The 14,165-nt window shown below is 39.3% G+C and overlaps 1 protein-coding gene across 1 annotated transcript in view; it reads left to right on the forward strand.

Moving 5' to 3' along the window:
* The window catches only part of GPC5 (glypican 5), a 1,373,090-nt gene that overhangs the window by 288,274 nt on the left and 1,070,651 nt on the right, over nucleotides 1-14,165 (forward strand). The window contains exon 4 of the mRNA XM_047756327.1: nucleotides 8,466-8,599. Within this exon, the coding sequence (XP_047612283.1) occupies nucleotides 8,466-8,599 (134 nt within the window). The remainder of the gene's footprint in view (nucleotides 1-8,465; nucleotides 8,600-14,165) is intronic.

Raw genomic sequence — 14,165 nt, forward strand, 5'->3', positions numbered from 1 at the left:
ATTTGGGGGAATATCTGAGGATTCATAAATCTAAGAATGTGAAACATATGTTTAGTGTGACAGTTATAATGAAATGTGACACAGTTTGCTTTTCTAAGTGTTAAATAGACCAAATTATTTCATTGTAATGGTTGATCAGGAATTTACTGACGATTCTTCTTTACAAAGTTATCTAGACTTTTGTGGAAGAGAGGAAAGTCTTTCATTACTATCTCACAAAATTGGAATTTGGCAGTTGTATATCATGAGCAGATTTCTTTTCATAAATCAGATGTTCTATGGAGTTCCCCTGGGGGCACAGTGGAAACGAATTCGACTGCTAACTATGAGGTCGCAGGTTTGATCCCTGGCATTACTCAGTGGGTTAAGGATCCGGCGTTGCTGTGAGCTGTGGTGTAGGTCACAGATGCAGCTCGAATCCTGTGTTGCTGTGGCTGCGGCATAGGCCAGCAGCTGTATCTCCAATTCAATCCCTACCTGGGAACCTCCATGTGCCGTGGCTGCAGCCCTAAAAAGCAAATAAAATAAATCAGTTATTCTGATTTTCCTCCTACAACCAGCTCAGAAATCAAGTTGTCTATATCCTTATAATTCTTCCATTCTCTCCATATCTATTTATTCCTAGGAATCTTTTTTTTTTTTTTCTTTTTTGTCTGCACCCAGGTCATGTAGCTGTTCTCAGGTCAGAGATTGAACCTGTACCACAGCAGCAACCTGAGCCACTGCAGTGACAATTCTGGATACCTAATATGCTGGCTGAGCCACAGAACTCCCATTCCTAGGAATCTTAAAGGGAATAACTGCCATGTTTCCTCTCATCCACTTCCACAGACATAGGAAAAATGAAATTCTATTTTCTGCTCATATCTAGATCATTTTCACACAAAATTATTTTATTTATATAGGGCACATAGGAATTAGATCTTAAATAATGTGACCCATCCTGCAATAGATATGAAGATAAATAATAAGGCCACTAATCATAAAGAGACCACTGATTCTATAAATAACTCTTCCACGAGCTAGATTCTATCTTATCAAAGTTATTGTCCTGCTTTGGGCTTCAGTTTTCTTACCTATGGATTAAGGTTAGATAACTTTTTTTTTTTTGTCTTTTTGCCTGTTCTTGAGCTGCTGCCAGGGCATATGGAGGTTCCCAGGTTAGGGGTCCAATCAGAGCTGTAGTCGCTGGCGTACACCAGAGCCACAGCAACTCAGGATCCAAGCCGAGTCTGTGACCTACACCACAGCTCACGGCAACGCCGGATCGTTAACCCACTGAGCAAGGCCAGGGATCGAACCTACGACCTCATGGTTCCTAGTCGGATTTGTTAACCACTGCGCCACGATGGGAACTCCAAGGTTAGATAACTTCTATGTGACTTTTATCTCTGTTAGTCTAAGGTCCTTGCTCCTTCGGTCTCTCCCTCTCTTCATTCCTCCTCCTCTGTTCCCTCTTCCCTCCCTCCTTCCTTCTTTTTTTACCCCTTTATTCCTTCCTTCTCCTTGTCCTCCTTTCCATTTCCTCTTTTTTCTCTATTTTTTTGGTGGGGAGGGGTGTATTATCCTAGTTCTTTTTCTTCCACCCACCTCTGAAAGATCTTCTTTCCTGACCTCTTTGTATTCTGTGTACGTTGTGTAATTCCAGCCCTTTTCATGACTTGAACTATTGGCTCTGTGCAGGTAATGCTGGTCCTTAACATTCTCTTTATCTCCAATCCATCATTTAGAACCACCTCTAAGACGTACCTCCAGATCAAAGCTTTTAAGTTATAATGCATCTCCTGCTCTAAGGTATAGACGAACCAAAGCAACGAACTTCCTCTGCTGTCCACCTGCTACACGGTGGTTGTGAGGTCTTTGCTGACCCTGGTTGTCAGATTCAAAACGGCTGGCAGCCTTAATTCCCCTTCTTTTTTAACCTCCGATAGTGCATCACCAAGTAGTGAAATCCCCTTCATTCATTTTTCTTCTCAGATTTCATGGGTTCTTATTAAATTTATTCTAATATTTTCTCGCCCTTCCTATGGGAAATGTCTCCCTGTCTGCCAGGTATAATGCTGTTCCTTGGTTTGTGGATCGTGAATACATTAATTACCATAGTCTGCAAGCTGAAGTCCAAGCTTCATGAACCTACCAGTAAATCCCCCTCCCATCCCTGGTGATCTGGTCCAACCTACATTCCTAAGTTCGTTCTCATTTGAATGATGAAATTCAAGGATTGTATCGGTGTCTGGAAAAGTTAGCCTCATGCTAGTTTGTAGTGACAGATTTTACCCCTAACACCAGTTAGTTCTTTGGCAAACTACTTCTGAGACTCATAAGGAACTGGGCAAGACAGAGTTAATAAACTCACATTTGTTGTTTAAACTGCAAAAACCGCTAATCATTTATCCCCTCCAAATAGGCCCCACTGCACTTTTTTTCTTTTTTGGCCTCAACCGTGACATGTGGAAGTACCTGGGCCAGGGACTGAACTCTCGCCAGAGCAGTGACCCAAGCCAGGCAGTGACAATATTGGAACCTTAACTCAGGCTACCAGGGAACTACAGCTGCAAATAGTTTAAAAGTAGCTTTTAATACACTGGAGCACAGCACATATCCAAATCTACCCTGTTTCTTATTTCTATTATTGTTGCTGTTATTGTTTTCAAGCGTAAGTGCAAGCTCATATAATTTCTTTTAACTGGCTTTCATTTTAACACTAAGCATCCTGATTCGGTCTCCTGCTGCTACAATAGAAAGGTAGGGTCGGTCCACCTTGGCCTCATCCTCTGAAACAGATTGCTTAATCAACACTTATAGTATCTCCACATTCACTGCTTTCTTTTTCTTTTTTCTTTTTCTTTTTATGGCATATGGAAGTTCCCAGGCTAGGGGTCGAATAGGAGCTTCAGCTGCCACCCTACACCATGGCCACGGCAATGCCAGATCTGAACCACGTCTATGATCCATGCCACAGCTTGTGGCAATGCCAGATCCTTAACCCACTGAGTGAGGCCAGGGATTGAACCCACATCCTCACAGACGCTATATGAGATTCTTAACCCACTGAGCCACAATGGGAACTCCTCACTGCTTTTCAATATCTAGTATTCTAAGTATTTTTGCTTTCAATTTTTATTATTATTAATAAACATTTTAAACCATCATTGCAAAAGAAATGGAGGCTCTGCGGATGGGCATCTAATGAACAACTGAAGTTATTTCTCACAAAGCGTTTTGAGATTATAAGCTAAAGGCTTTGAATATTTACAGATTTGAAGAAGACTGAGTGAGCAGACAGAGGGAGGCTCTAAAGAGAAGTTTACACCTTGGTGCATACAGTACCAAGATTTCCATGAGAATGGAGAAAGTAAGCTAAGTGACAAGCAGTTGTTGCAGCACATGCTTGATCAGAGTGGGAGAAGTGATACAGGTTAGGAGCAACTGAAAGAGACATTTCAAGGTGAGATGGGAACTTGAAAATCAGTGGGAAGCCAGAGATGGAACTGAAAGCAGGAGTAGATACGCATTTGGGAGGAAAACAATTTTTTTTTTTTTTCCCAAGACACTTGCGACTGATTGCATGGGAGAACAGTAGAGACCAGGGGGGAGAATGAGGAAAGAAATTGCAGTGTACGTCAGAGATGAAAAATTGTCAAAGCGAGTGTGAGGGTTTTTTCAATATCCAGAAGGTGCTAATGCTGCAATGCTCCACCCAAATCACTCAGGGGAGCTAAGGGGACGGGCTAATGTGCTAGGAACCCATGGTTTTCCATTTCCTTCTGCTAAAGCGTGAAGTGGCGCTCTGTGAGAGCAAGCCAGCAAGTACAAGGGCTTCAAGATTTATTTGCATATATTAGAATCTGCTATCTATGCTGTACCTTTGGATACAATTAAAGATGACTTTTAAATCTGTGGCTGGTACATTTTTTTTATACCTAGAAAAAATTGCAAAGAGGCTAATGGGAAGAAAAGTCTTGTGAGGCTGGTATTTTCAGCTTTCTGTCTGCCTTCCTAGGAAATACGTTCAATAGCAGATATGGTCTTAGATCCAGCATGAAAGGGACAGGGTGAGAGCCGATTTTCCTTACCTGGTAACTGTGAAGTGGTTTTACTTTCTCAAGTTTCAAGGGTGAGAAAACAGATTCGTAGGAGTTCCATAATTTGTCCAGAGCTATAGAACTAGTCACATTGGACTCATGATTGCTGTGTCCCCTGTACTGTTCTGTGTTTCAGAATCTCCCGCAGTGTCACTAAAACAGTGTTACTCTTGATATTTTTGCCGTCAACTTGCATCGTCTTCCTCTGGTTCTTGTTACTAGGAGTTGTTGACAGTGAAGGTACTTTCCTCCTTTGTAATATTTTAACACCTTGTTAATATATTTGCACTCCACTATCACTATATTTTAGCTTCGATGATTAGAAATTCACTTGGAGCCGTTTAATATCTTGACCTTACACATCTCTTAACTTTTCACTTTCAATTCTTTGCTAAAACCTATTGATTTTTTCAAAACGAACCTTTTTATTTTTTTTTAATTTTATTATTATGTTTTTTAGCACAGCTTTAGTTTACATCAAAATTGAGTGGAAGGTACAAAGCTTTTCCACGTAGCCCCTGCCCCCACCCATGCCGGGCCTCTTCCATTATCTGTATGGTCCACCAGAATGATACATTTGCTACAACTGATGAACCTACAATGATATGTCATTATTGTCTACATCAGAGTTCACGCTTGGTGTTGTACATTTTATGGGTTTGGACAAATACATGGTGACGTGTATCTACCATCACAGTATCATACATAGTAGCTTTCGCTGCCCTAAAAATCCGGTGTTCTCCCATACTCACCCCTGGAAACCACTGATCTTTTTACTGACTCCATAGTTTTGCCTTTTCCTAAACATCATATAGCTGGAATCACACAGTATGTAGCCTTTTCGGATTGACTTCTTCCACTTAGTAGTAAGCATTTTAGTTTTCACTATGTCTTTTCATAATCTGATAGTTCATTTCCATTCAGCACTGGATAATGTTCCATTGTCTGAATGGACCACAGTTCATTTATCCAGTTACCTACCGAAGGACGACCTGGTTGCTTCCTAGTTTTGGCAGTTATAAATAAAGCTGTTGTTAATGTCTGTGTGCAGGTTTTTGTGTGGACATAGGTTTTTAACCCCTTTAGGTGAATGCTAAGGAGTGCGATTGCTGGCTCATAGGATAAAAGTACTTTTCTGTTTTGTAAGAGGCCACCAAACAGTCTTCCAATTGGCTGTACCATTTTCGATTCCCACCGGCAGTGACTGAGAGGGTCATGCAATTTTTATCCTTCCTTTTATTAATATGGTGTCTCATATTGATTGATTTGTGGATATTAAACAATCCTTGGAGTTCCCATTGTGGCACAGCGGGAAACAGATCTGACTAGGAACCATGAGGTTGTGGTTCGATCCCTGGCCTCGATCAGTAGGTTAAGGACCTGGCGTTGCCATGAGCTGTGGTGTAGGTGGGCAGCTGTAGCTCCGATTCGACCCTTAGCCTGGGAACCTCCATATGCTGCAAGTGCGACCCCAAAAAACAAAAATATAATAAAATAAAAATAAATAAAATATAAACCATCCTTGCATCCCTGCAATAAATCCCATTTGATCATGGTTTGTGATCCTTTTATTGGACTGTGAAATTCAGTTTGATAATTTTTTTTGAGAATCTTTGCCTCTATGTTCATCAGGGATATTGGCCTATAATTTTTTGTTCTTTTTTCTTTCTTTCTTTCTTTTTTTTGTAATGTCTCTTGCTGGTTTTGGTAGCCGGGTAATACTGGTCTTATGTAATGAGTTTGGGTATGTTCCTTCCTCTTCAGTGTCTTTGGATTAGGTCATTTAGTTCACTTATATTTAAAGTGATTATTGATAGGTATGTACTTATTGCCATTTTGTTCATCTTTTCCAGATGTATTTAGAGTTCCTCTCTGTTCTTTTCTTCTTTTATTCTCTTTCCATGTTCTTTTCTCTTTTTTTCTGTATATATAGTGGGGTTTTTTGATTTTTGTTTTTTTTTTTTTTTTGGTTTGTGGTTACAATTAGGTTCATATATATATACATATATATAACATTTTCAAATTTTTTGTTGAAGTTCTCAGTGTTCTTCTAGTTTTCTCCTAAGTTCAGTGAGCTTTTTTTTAGTACTGTTACTTTGAATATTTTATCAAGTAAATTACTTATCTCCGTTTCATTAGAGTTTTGTTGTTGTTGTTGTTTTGGCCTGGGATTTTATCTTGCTCTTTCACTTCGAACATATTCCTCTGTCTCCTTTTGTTTGAATTTCTGTTATTTGTCTCTATTACTTAGGTGAACCTATTAACTCTCCTGCTTTTGAAGGTATTTCCGTGTCTGGGAGTGTCCATATACCCAGTAGCTTTGGCAAGAAGCCTGAAGCAGAAGTGAGCATGGGCCAAGCCTTTTTTCAGGGTTCTCTAGAGCTGTCACATGGGCAGGGTGGGCTCGAGCTGAAGCCTAGTGTGGACTAGGCTTTCTTCCAAGGTGCCCATGTGCTTTGATGTTTAGGGGGATTTTCTTCCTTTCCTTCTGAATTGTAGCTCTCTGGGGGAAAATTCAGCTTCTCATCTTTTATTCTATAATATCTAATACACATTCTTAAGTAATTATGGTTTAAATAAATGAGTTGATACATAACTCCTTTAATTCTTATTCAAATTTAGAACTTTCAGGGGACTGTGGAACGATTTATTTTAACTTCTTCATCTTACACATAAGAAAATCCTATTCAGAAAAATTCTGCCATTGTTTTCAAGATCTCAGCACTTAAGAAAAACTTAGGACAAGAATCAAAGTCTCCTGATTCTCAAGCAATGCTTTTATATATTTTTAACTATACTACTGTGACTTTAAAAAAAAAATATAAGGTGTCCTTGTGAATCTTTTCTTGATTCTTTATATAGTAATTTGTCTAACTACTTAATTTTTAAATGATAATTACATAATTTATATGAATACTACATGAATAGTATTAAAAATAAAATTTTTGATTAGATACATAATTTATTTTTATTTTTTTATTTTCCCACTGTACAGCAAGGGGGTCAGGTTATCCTTACATGTATACATTACAATTACATTTTTCCCCCAGCCTTTCTTCTGTTGCAACATGAGTATCTAGACAAAGTTCTCAATGCTATTCAGCAGGATCTCCTTGTAAATCTATTCTAAGTTGTGTCTGATAAGCCCAAGCTCCCGATCCCTCCCACTCCCTCCCCCTCCCATCAGGCAGCCACAAGTCTCTTCTCCAAGTCCATGATTTTCTTTTCTGAGGAGATGTTCATTTGTGCTGGATATTAGATTCCAGTTATAAGTGATATCATATGGTATTTGTCTTTGTCTTTCTGGCTCATTTCACTCAGTATGAGATTCTCTAGCTCCATCCATGTTGCTGCAAATGGCATGATGTCATTCTTTTTTATGGCTGAGTAGTATTCCATTGTGTATATATACCACACCTTCCAAATCCAATCCTCTGTCGATGGACATTTGGGTTGTTTCCATGTCTTGGCTATTGTGAATAGTGCTGCAATGAACATGCGGGTGCACGTGTCTCTTTTAAGTAGAGTTTTGTCTGGATAGATGCCCAAGAGTGGGATTGCGGGGTCATATGGAAGTTCTATGTATAGATTTCTAAGGTATTTCCAAACTGTTCTCCATAGTGGCTGTACCAGTTTACATTCCCACCAACAGTGCAGGAGGGTTCCCTTTTCTCCACAGCCCCTCCAGCACTTGTTATTTGTGGATTTATTAATGATGGCCATTCTGACTGGTGTGAGGTGATATCTCATGGTAGTTTTGATTTGCATTTCTCTTATAACCAGCGATGTTGAGCATTTTTTCATGTGTTTGTTGGCTAGATATATAATTTTTAAAAAAATACCATAAATAATACCTTTGAAATCAATCCAGGTTGAGGAAGAAGATATACAACTGTTACAAAATAAGATCTTATATTGCCATTTCTCAGAAAATGTTTTTAAGAAAACTATCCTTAGAACTCATATAGAAATAGACTACATATTCAATAACAAATTGTTGTATTAAAAATTACAGGTATATGATTAGTCAGATATATGAACATAAACCTAAAATAATATCTACTTTGTTAAATAGTTTATACAAGAAGGTTAGTTTATTAATGTAGTTTTCTGATTTTGCATATGGGTATTTCTGTTCATGATTTTGGCACTTGCATACATATAAGCTATATAAATGCATATAGTACCAATTTATTATGGTTATTTTATACAGATAATTTGATTCTCTGCACTTTAAAAACTGACAAACATTATATGTCCTAAAGGCTAATACTGAGGTATAAATAAGAGTATGTCACTGTTTTGAACTCTTACAAACACTACATTCTCAGAATGGCTGGAACATGGTTATAACTATCCTTAATATTTTCTATTTGAAAGGTAAATAAGATTTGCGGCCGTCCAAACAGAATACCCACCCAAAGCCCCCGTTGTTCTTTTGATGGCAGCAAAGAGAAGCATGGAATGAAGATCTCTACAAGAAACGGTGAAGAGACACTTGCCAACAGAAGAAAGTAAGACATTTGTTTTACAACCAGAAAGAGAAGAGAAAGTAAGCCATTATTTTTACCACAGAATAGAATATACTCTATTAAGTAGAACAAAATACATAAGTGAAGAAACAAAATATCAACATTAATTGCCATTAAAATTCAGTGAGTCCACCTCATCTGTTAATTAGGAAGAAAGTTTCCACGTAGGAGACCAAAACACCTTTCTATGCTAAGAAACATTTTTTATAATGAAATATGGCAGGCCTCGGACACATATGATCATTGTGCACTAAAATGTGGCTAGGGTACAATGTTGTACAGCAATCTCTAACACTTATTCATCTTGCTTAACTGAAACCAGGCCCCGTGAACGTTAACTCATTTCCCATTCCTAGCAGCCAACAATATTGTACTGCACACTTCACAATGTGTTGAGAGAGCAGGCCCAATGGTAAGTGTTCTTACTACAATAAAACACATTTTTTTTTTTTGTCTTTTTGCTATTTCTTGGGCGGCTCCTGCGGTATATGGAAGTTCCCAGGCTAGGGGTCAAATCAGAGCTGTAGCTGCCAGCCTACACCAGAGCCACAGCAACGCGGGATCCGAGCTGCGTCTGCAACCTACACCACAGCTCACGGCAACGCCAGATCCTTAACCCAACTGACCGAACCCTCAACCTCATGGTTCCTAGTCGGATTCATTAACCACTGCGCCACGACGGGAACTCCTAAAACACGATTTTTAAAAAATGACTAGTGCGACTGAGGATTGACTTTTTAATGTTACATAATTTTAATTAATTTTAGTCCAAATTTTATAGAGAGCTAATGACTACCAAATTGGACAGAAGGAGTATTCGTGTAAATGATATGCTAAGTATTACTGAATATTAAATACCTGCCTAAAAAAATAAAATGTCTATACCATTTACCTGGAATGCTGAAAATTACTATCTGTTGATTCAAAAGGATAGGCATTGAATGGCTTGCTTCTGTAATTCACATTTCCTCCGCTGTGCCCGTCATCATTTCATTTGTTAAATTCAAGCTTCATTAGTGTCCATTTGCTTGATAATTGGTGACTAAATTAAAAATCTCTCAAGATTGGAGGAAACTATTGTTTTATTTATTTTGGTATTCAGCTGACCAGCACAATGGCAAATACTAGTTTCTTGGTAGGTATTTTTGAATTGAAGTGAAATTCAGAATTCTGTATTTGCTTATTAATTCAAATAATTATTTCTAACAATACCTCAGTATTTTACATAGCTTTATCCTGTAAAATCTGTTTCTTTTCTTTTGGGCTATTGCTCTTAATTGCCTTATTCTCTCCTCAGATGGGTTGTAAGCAGGAGATAAAGAACTGAGCTATTGCTGGGTATTTGCTACAGCTCAAAACAGCCCATTGTTTGCATACAAAGTAGCTGAGGGTTTTTTCATCTAATTTTCTTTTTCTTTTTTTTTTTCGGTTTTGGTTTGTTTTTTCAATTTAAACATCTAAAGTGATCAGCTGACATTTCTTGCATTTGAGAGATTGGTATGCTTTGGCTATGGTGATTCTTATAATAAAACCCAGTTAAGGAAGATCTTAAGTTTTTAAAGGTCATGTCAGTTTCAAGACCAAAACAACCTAGTTGCTGGAAAACCAAAACAAAAGGCGACATTTAACCTGGTTCATTCACTTGCAAAACAATGCCAGTGCCAATGAAATGTTACAGCATGGCTCAGGAGTAATGAAAGGCTCATCTGAGTGAAAAGTTTTGTGTGTCTGCCTTCATTGACCAGAACTCTTTGTCACCAACCTTGCAAACCTATTATTTCTATGTCCTTGACCTGTCAGCCACTGTTAGCCATTTCCTGTAAATTAGGGTAGACTCATCACAGGCCAGTCTCATGCCACACCAAGACAACAACCAGAAGTCTTGCACTTGAGCCCACTTAAGCATTTCATTTTTTACACACTTTTTATTGCCACCCTTGATTGGGACTTAATTGTTGTGGCAGAATATTTCTGCTTGATGCCTATACATTGTACAGACTTATCTGTAAACTAGACCTGAGTTTTATTGATCCTTTTCCATCCATAAAGTAGACTTTGGTAGCCAAGCAACCTGCAAATTAGAAAAGAATTTTTTTTTTTTTTTTGGTCTTTTTGCCGTTTCTAGGGCTGCTCTCACGGCATATGGAGGTTCCCAGGCTAGGGGTCTAATCAGAGCTGTAGCTGCCGGCCTGCACCAGAGCCATAGCAACGCGGGATCCGAGCTTTGTCTGCAACCTACACCACAGCTCACAGCAATGCCAGATCCTTAACCCACTGAGCAAGGCCAGGGATCGAACCCGCAACCTCACGGTTCCTAGTCAGATTCGTTAGCCACTGTGCCACAATGGGAACTCCTACAAAAGGATTTATTTGGGCTCTTAGCAATTGCAATTCGGAAGACACATACATAGGTGAAACAAATAGTGTTGGTGGCGGAAGAGTCAGGGTCTTATAAAGACAAAAGATACAAGATTGTTAACGTGGTCTGGTAAGAATTATGACTGACTCTGAAGCAAGAAAGGAAATATTTATCCTTAAAGGCTATTTTAAGGTAAGTTTCAATAAGTAGATAGGCTGTCATAAGTTAATTGGGGTAAGGATCTGTTGCCAAAACTCAGTCTCTGTCCACTGCTTTCAAATAGAAATGCAGAGACAGAATTTGGGGTAAAGGGAAAAAAACAGCTTTTATTGCTCTTCCAGGCAGAGAAGGTCACAGCAGGCCAATCCCCTAAAGACTGTGCCCTCCTTTGGGAAAGGATTGCAGGGAGTTTTATAGTCTAAAAAGAGAAAAACAGGGTTTCAGAAGGAATCAGGGTTGGGGCGAATGTGAACCTTTCTTTCGGGCAACCTTAGTCATGGAAGGTGGTGCCAGTGGAGCTTGGCCTGACTCAGGTGGCAGTCTTTTGGGTTATTGCATCTTGACCTTTTCTAGAATAACGAAATGCAAAAAGCGCATGATGATCAGAGATTAGAACAAACTAGGAAAGTTCCTGAAAAACATCAGGTGCTTATAATCTTTATGCCCAGGGTGCATAATCTTTAGCTCAGAGGTGATTGCATTAGGGTGCAATCATGCTAGGGAGAAGTACAAGGAAGGGCCCCAAGCTATTCAATTTTAAACTATTGTTTTTAACTGTTCATTTCTAAAAGAAGCATAAGGATTATAATTTTTCTTTTAGGTATATAAAATGCCTATGTCATTATGTGTATTCCTTGAGGGGGAACCAGGATCCTGCCCCAAGGCTGTACTATGGTTTCTTGACTCTTCCTCCCTTTGCAAATCCTCACCCTTCCCTAATCAGCAATTGCCTGAACCTGCCCCTTGGACCTCAGGGAAGGCCATGGAGGCTGACAAGAAATAGGGGACAAAGAAAGGTTTTTGTGTCCAAGAGTCGTACCAGGCCCTGCTCGGTTGGGGGTCTGATAAGTATCTTGAGTTCAGGATCACTGGGGAGATGTTCTGGGTGCCTGCATTAAGACAACAAGTGGTCAAAGTCAGATTCCATCCAGACTAAGAAGCGCCTAAGTCACGCTTCCTCAGTGGCCTCCCAGCACCATTGTGGGGAGCTCTCTTAGCAATGCCGTGTTGATTGTCCCTTTACCACCTGAAAAAAATTTTTTTTGTAGTTTTCAAAATTTTATTTCTTTTTTTTTCCTTTTTGAAAGATTTTATTGATTTTGTAAAGGTGATATATATGCTTTTTATAAAAAATCGAGCAATACAGAAAATTACAAAGTCAAATCCCCAAATTCTATTACCTAGAAGTAACCATTATTAACATCATTCCACAAAGTCTCCCTTTCAATATATAAATATATTCAAACTTTCAAAAAAAGTTTGTATAATGCATACAATCCCTATGTTAAATTTAACAGAAGAAAATAAAGCTGAAGCAAAATGAAGGAATTTTTTTCCTTCATGAACTGACCTTTTTCATGAGGTCATACATTTTGATTGAAATGGGTGGGGCAGTGTAGCAGGAATAGGTGCTTAGTGAGTCTGGACTACTTTCCATGGATCTGACCTGTGCTTTTTCCACCCACTTGAGTCTGATTTCCAGTAGATCACTTCAACTCAATATTATATTGCTTCTATACAAGCCCGGTCGTATAGCCTGGCAAATCCAAGAGCCCTTAGTTCATCATGGGCATCTCAAGTTGCAGAATCACTTGCTGGTTCACGGTCAAGTATGCAGTTTCTATCAGAGCCCACTTGCAAACCAACAAACTAGCCAACTGGCCAACCAAAGCACTAACCAAACAAAACGGTGTTCAGCAAAAGAAGAAATAACTTTATTCCCAAGCCCTTGATGTCTATACTAAGAGTCTTCTGATGGGGCTTTCTAGAGTCTCTGTAGAACATTTTTCTTTGTGACCAGTACTTCAGCCCCCATTGAATGGACGAGCTAGGTCATCTGGACTAAACATCAGAGGAGTGGTTATTAATGGGTTACAGCAACACAGTATGTTGTAATATGTGTATAATGTGATTTCTCTAATATACAAAGGGACCCAAAAAGCACCGTGCTGCTCTTCCTGTGCACTAGGTTATCTTAAGTGCAAAAATTTGACTTTTACATTAAAATACCCTGATCGGATTCAGACTATTAGACATCTAGAAACCCTGCTGAATTGTCAAGCACTCAAAATGTCAATATCTTTCCCCACCAGAGTCATCCACTTGTCTACTAAGTTATGTTGGATGATGTGATCAATATTTTATTATCAGCACGGTGTCCTGTAGGATGTCTAGATGATCACAGCTCCTGTCTGTCATGGTGTGGAAGAATTGCCCTGAGGTCTAACAGTGCAGGGGTTCTTGCCAGCTGAAAGTGAAATGTTTCTAATTGTCCTTACTAATTGGTAAGGAGATAAAAGCATTTGCCAAATCATTAGCTGGATAGCAGGTGGCAGGACATGTTTTGATTTGTTCTAGCAGACACCACATACAAAGGAGTATATAATTGGAATCACCGTCTGACTCAGGTTATGATAATCCAGTCATTCTCGATGTCCACCCCAGTACGTACAGGCCAGCTGAACAAGTGGGGTCAGTGGTGAGGTGTTAGGATTGGGCACCACTATGTTTTTCATATCTTTGATGACGACCCTAAACTCAGCAGGCATATTCCCTAGAGATATTGTGATCCTGTGATATAGGAAGAAATATGTATTTGCTCTTCAACATCATTCCTGGCATAGAGCTCCTAAAACCTTGGATGTCCTAAATGATGAGAGTGGAAAGGTGTCTTTCGTTATGTTAATGAGATGACTCTTGGACCCCTACCTATGGATGGGGGCTGTATGCCTGGGGAAACAAACATGTGATTAGAAGGTTGAGGAGTTCCCTTTGTGGCTAAGTGGAAACGAATCTTACTAGTATCCATGAGGCCGCAGGTTTGATCCCTGGCTTTGCTCAGTGGGTTAAGGATCTGGTGTTGCCGTGAGCTGTGGTGTAGGTTGCAGAGGCGGCTCAGATCCCGCATTGCTGTGGCTGTGGTGTAAGACTGCGGCTACAGCCCCGATTCCACCCCTAGCCTGGGAACCT

Source organism: Phacochoerus africanus, chromosome 13 (genome assembly GCF_016906955.1).
Source record: "Phacochoerus africanus isolate WHEZ1 chromosome 13, ROS_Pafr_v1, whole genome shotgun sequence".
NCBI lineage: Eukaryota > Metazoa > Chordata > Mammalia > Artiodactyla > Suidae > Phacochoerus > Phacochoerus africanus.